The sequence below is a fragment of the Malus domestica genome, chromosome 04 (genome assembly GCF_042453785.1).
Source record: "Malus domestica chromosome 04, GDT2T_hap1".
NCBI lineage: Eukaryota > Viridiplantae > Streptophyta > Magnoliopsida > Rosales > Rosaceae > Malus > Malus domestica.
Genome location: NC_091664.1, coordinates 16,502,030 through 16,507,345, shown reverse-complemented (window position 1 = coordinate 16,507,345; position 5,316 = coordinate 16,502,030). Strand labels below are relative to the sequence as shown.

Sequence of the window (5,316 nt, the reverse complement as noted above, 5' to 3'; positions counted from 1 at the left end):
GACTCCTAGCCGTGTTGACTTATGCTCCACGACTCCCAACCGCACCGACTTATGCTCCACAAATCCCAGATGCGCCTATCAGACTCGTGACGCTCTAGACTTCAAAGTATTCAATGACAAAGAAGAACATGAGGCTTTAACCAGTAGCCCCTCGGCTAGCAAAAGTTTTAACGGTGATGAAGTTTGCAATCAATTCAGATTCTCAGTTGACCACCAACTAAGCCTCAAGGGAGTACATGGCAAAACATCTAAGGATGGTGCAACAATTGGACAAGGTCCGAGAGCAGTTCGAAGTCTCAAGAAGATCATCGAACAAGACATTACAGGCATATGATTATATTGTGCAACAGTCCAGCTTTCCTTAGCTACACTCACAACAATGACTTCCATGCTCTCTAGTGCGAAAGGGTAAACTAATATCCTAACACCCATTTGGGGCTGCTCTCTAGTGCGAGAGGGTAAACTAATTCTCCGACACCCATATGGGTCTTCTCTTTAATGCGAGAGGGTAAACTAATTCCCCAACACCTATATGGGTCTGCTCTCTGATGAAAAAAAGGTAAACTAATCCTCGACACCCATCTAGGTTTGCTATCCCACCCCTGACTCTCAGCTGGGTCTACTTTACAGCGTGAGAAGGTAAACTAATTCCCCGACACACATCTAGGTCTGCTTTCCAGCAAGAAGGTAAACTAATTTCCTGACACCCATCTGGGGTCTGCTCTTTAGGGCGAGAGAGAAAACTAATTCCTCAACACCCATTTAGGTTTACTCTCCAATTGGGAGAGGGCAAACTAATCCCCTACGTTCCAATGGGGTATACAATGCTCTCTCGCTGTGAGAGGGTAAACTAATGCCCCTACACCTTGTTGGGGTATACAATGCTCTCCAACATGCTCTAAGCGTACCGACGAGCTGATATTGATATTGAATTGGAGCTTGTGGAATGATGTCGTGTGAAATGGAACTCAACCAAACCCGTAGGGGATTATTAATAAGGCAGAAGAATGGTTGCAGACGCTCCAAAAATGGCAATGCTCTCTTAAAGGAAATCATTGTACAAAGTGCAACAGAAATAGATTGCTCCTTCTTTAGGTTTCTTGAAATGCAAATTTGATAGGGCATGGGAAGAAAGATCAAGGAGCAACGAAATGAGAGCTATCATTCAAGACCACTAGGGAAATTTATTGCACGGGCTTTAGGAAGGCACAAAGATGTCATATCTCCGCTGCAAGCAGAGGTTCTAGCAGCGAAGTTTGTTGCACTGGTGTTGGTGCAAAGCAACCATGGCAGTGCTGGAATAATATTCGAAAGAGACTCCAGCCTTGTCCTTACAGGGTTGAAACAAAAGGATGAAGATCAATCCACTTTTGGACCTATTATTAAAGAAAGGTTTACTACAATCACTTGGGCACTGTGAGTTCAGACACACAAATCGGGACGCAAATCATGCAGCATAACAACTAGCCCGTTCAGGTATTGGAGGAACTAGTGATGTGGTATGGTTGGATGATCCCCCTGACCTACTCCATGACTTATTAGTGGAAGAAAGGCCATTGTAGTTTTCATTGTTTGTATGGTTGAGGATTACTTATGTTGTTTGTGGGGGGCACTTTTTTTGTTGGAAAAAATTAGTATTTAGGTTTATTTTAGTACTTGAGTTTTGCTTGTTAGTTTAGGACTTGGGTCTAGCCCATCCAAGTTAGGGTTTCTTAGGTTTAGTTCTCTATAAATATTGTTTGTAATTTAGTTTGAAAAATAAGTCATTCACAATGTAGCATTTTGGAGTTTATGTAGCCGTCTCGGTGATTTTGTAGTATTTGATATCAATAATATTTCTAGTTTTGTAATCCGTTTGTTCGTTCAATGTTGTATGTGCACTTTAATATTCAACTTTCATTCGATTGGGTTGAAATCTCCAGTAAAGTTTTTATCAAAACTTATTTATGCACCTTATCCTTACTTTGTACGTTTGATTAATTCCTGAATATCATACTTTGCTAATCAAAAATTCAAAATTGAGGAGACTATTAAGATAAGATTTAATATCTTTATTAAAAAGTATCAAAAATACAACTAAAATAATTAGCAGAAAATTTAATTATATTAAACTAACCAATAACCAAACCCAACATCTGAACCGGCTGCCTCATCTGGGCGGCCGCCCGGTCGGTCTAACCCTACTACACCGTGTATTTAAGTCCAAAATTCCCATCAGTTCCTACTCATTATTAAACCTTGTATTAGCTTCTCTTAAGCATCTCGTAATATATACATTTTTTGTGAAATTCCGATTTTGACCCTCTATATAATATCTTTCTTAATTTCAAAGCTTCATCAAACCAACCACCGGTCGATCGGTTCAGCACTCTACATCACCGAACAACCGTTCGGATTCTCGTCACTGAACATCTGCGGCGCAGGGTAGTGTTCCATCGGCACAGCGTAGCCATGGCTAGAGGACCCCTGGCTAACGTGCGCCTGGTGCGCTTGAGCCTCCATGACAAACTTGTTGTGGTTGTAAACGTGCCCTTCGTCGTACCAATAGTATGAAGGAGGTGGGTAAGGGTACCCATTATACTCCCTCTTGCTCACCTCCATCTTGGGGGCGCCTCCTCCTCCTCCTCCTCCACCGCCTGCGGCGGCGCCGTCACCTGCTGCGACTGCTTTATCTTTCTTCTCACCACCACCGTCTTTCTCTTTCTTATCACCTCCTGCGGCTTCCTTTTCCTTCTTGTCACCACCGCCGTCTTTTGACTTCTTGTCGGCAGCTCCGCCGTCATCTTTCTTGGGTGGGACCACTTCCACGGCCCTCCGGAACTTCTCTTTGAGGTAGGGTACAAGTTCTTTTACATCCATGAATCCCTTCACCATTACCAGGTCTTTGGGTGCATCAAAGCTCACACTGTTAACACCTGTGAACACCATAATGCACTTCTTTGTTAGATAATAGAATGACAAATTTGCCCATGAATATTTACAACTTTTGGTAAAGAAAATATAAACTTTACAAAAACATTTAAAATTTATCACAAGGGGTCTTTAAAATCTTTATAACGTCAAGCACATGCATCATAAAAAACAAATATTGTAAAAACGCTCGAATGCTTTTAGCCGGTTTGAATATTCAGCATTCAAATTTACAGTCTCATACTTAATTTTTACTCTATGAAAGTATCGTTATGACTTAATTTTCTATTAATCTAGATTAGTCTTTTTACAAAATCTGCTAAAATATTATTAGTTTAATAGCGTGGTGCCAGTGGTGTGCGTGCATCATTCTGATTAAATTAATATAATCCAAATTCTATATTATATTCTTCAAGTCATGGAAAGTACGAGAATCGATTGGAATTAACCTTTAAACTTGGAGATTTTACTCTTCATCTTGTGCATGCAACCCTCACAATGTAATCTGATCTTCAGCACCACAGAATTCTGAAACCAGAAACCACCCAACAAAAAAGAAACAAATTTAGCAACAAAATTAATATATAAAGAACGTATAATTTCGAGCTGTTCCGAGCGATTTACATAGCTAATTCACTATATACATGAATGTCAATAAATTACCTCTTTGGGTGCCTCTATGGGCTTTTTGTCTTCAGCCGGCTTTTTCTCATCAGCTGGCTTTTTCTCATCATCCTTTTTCTCAGCCTTTCCCTCTGCGGCAGGTTTCTTGTCTCCACCACCGCCACCGCCATCTTTTTTGGGCTGAGGAGAGACCAGGTCGATCTTCTTCTTAATCTTCTGCTCCAGTTTCTCCTTAAGCCCGGCGGGGTTAACTTTCCCAGTCACAGTCAGTATGTTGGCTGCACTATCCGTCTTCACTTGTTCAACGCCTATACTAATTCAAAAATTAGTACCAAATTAGCCAAAATCAATTAATAAAATAAAAACGTGTTTGTTACGTAAATAGTTGTTAGACAATCAAATTAAAGCTTAAATATAATGGAAAATGCATGTACGCCATTAAAGTCAAATTTGTTGAACTGTTTCCTTTGCTTCAACGCCTAAAAAAGGCTCAAATCTTATCCAAAATTAATATATATTTATTTATTTATGGTCTTCCAATTTCCATGAAACGATTTTGGACCTTTTTTTGGTACTCAATTTTCAACGGTAAAAAAAAAAAAAAAAATCTCAGAGACTCAATGTGGTCTGAATTCCGGCGAACTTGGTAAACTCCGAACCTTTTCTTTATAATGTTCTATATTATGTTGATAGAAATGGACGACGGGCACACTGCTCTAACCAAAGACATCCGAAAAACCAATTAAGAAAGCAGTAATGATAAGAACACACAAGCTCAAATCTGTCATGTGATCAAAATTTGATATCGAAATCGGTGGATAATTCGTGATGTCATACCTTCGAATTTCTTGACAGCTCGTTTGATTTTCTTGGCGCATCCCTCGCAATGGATGTCGGTCTTCAAGACGACGGTGACCACCCCGTCGTCCTTCTTGGGGGCGGCGTCAGCCGGCTTTTTCTCGCCGTCATTCTTCGGCGCTTCCTTTTCCTGCGAGGACATATAGAACCATCGTTAAAACAAACAACTTTGGTGGAAGCAAACTATTACTAGTGACGAAGAATGACAAAGTTTTGATTAATTTTTACTGACCTCACCCATGAGTGGTAGTTGTTGGTGGTGTGGGCGTGCGATATGAAAAGAGAGAACAAACAAGGAGTGTTTGTGTTTTTTTTATGAGGGGGGGGGGGTGTAAATTGGTGAATTGGAGAAGTAGGAAAGAGGTGGGGAGGATGATAATATATAGGGAGAGGGGAGGGAGGTGGGTTTATTGAGAAATGTGGGAATTTTCAAAGATTTTTATGTATGTTTATGTATGGGGGTATGTGCATGTGTGCATGTATGCATGTGAGACGTGTGGTAGGTATGAGTATGGCATTGGGGGGGGGGGGCTATGATATTTAATTGGGTTTAACGATGATGGGGGTTGCAGTCAACAGAGATGGGCCGTGGCACCAAAGATTTTTAACAAAATTAATGAAAATAGTTCGAAAACTTTGAATTTTAACAATAAGGACAAAATAAAATGTAAAGTAAATAGTACTAGAATTAACTTTTTAATGTAAAAATGTGGTTTTTCGTTAAAATAAACAGTACTTGAAGCTTTTCGTTAAAGTTCCCTTTTTAATATGCTAACAACACAGTTTTGATTTGTTATACTAAGTGAAATAATAAAATTTATACAACTGATTAGAAATTTAAAATAATAATTTTAATTCCTAATTATATTATAACAACTAAATAGTATTTAAAAATATTTATCTTGTTGCACTACAGGCTTCATA

General features: G+C 39.5%; 1 protein-coding gene across 2 annotated transcripts; it reads right to left on the bottom strand.

Annotated features, from left to right (window-relative positions):
- Window positions 1-2,030: 2,030 nt before the first annotated feature.
- LOC103419873 (heavy metal-associated isoprenylated plant protein 6) lies at window positions 2,031-4,766 on the bottom strand. Of its 2 annotated transcripts, none has more exons than XM_070820525.1 (5): window positions 4,625-4,766; window positions 4,372-4,522; window positions 3,574-3,847; window positions 3,360-3,438; window positions 2,031-2,915 (listed from the first exon to the last, which is right to left on the bottom strand). In XM_070820525.1, exons 2-5 carry the CDS (start codon window positions 4,410-4,412, stop codon window positions 2,371-2,373), a joined length of 939 nt encoding a protein of 312 aa, XP_070676626.1. In that variant the 5' UTR covers window positions 4,413-4,522; window positions 4,625-4,766; the 3' UTR covers window positions 2,031-2,370. The 2 variants fall into 2 exon arrangements, with proteins under 2 accessions (XP_070676626.1, XP_008356183.1); XM_008357961.4 differs by having other exon boundaries at window positions 3,574-3,842.
- Between the last annotated feature and the right edge of the window lie 550 nt (window positions 4,767-5,316).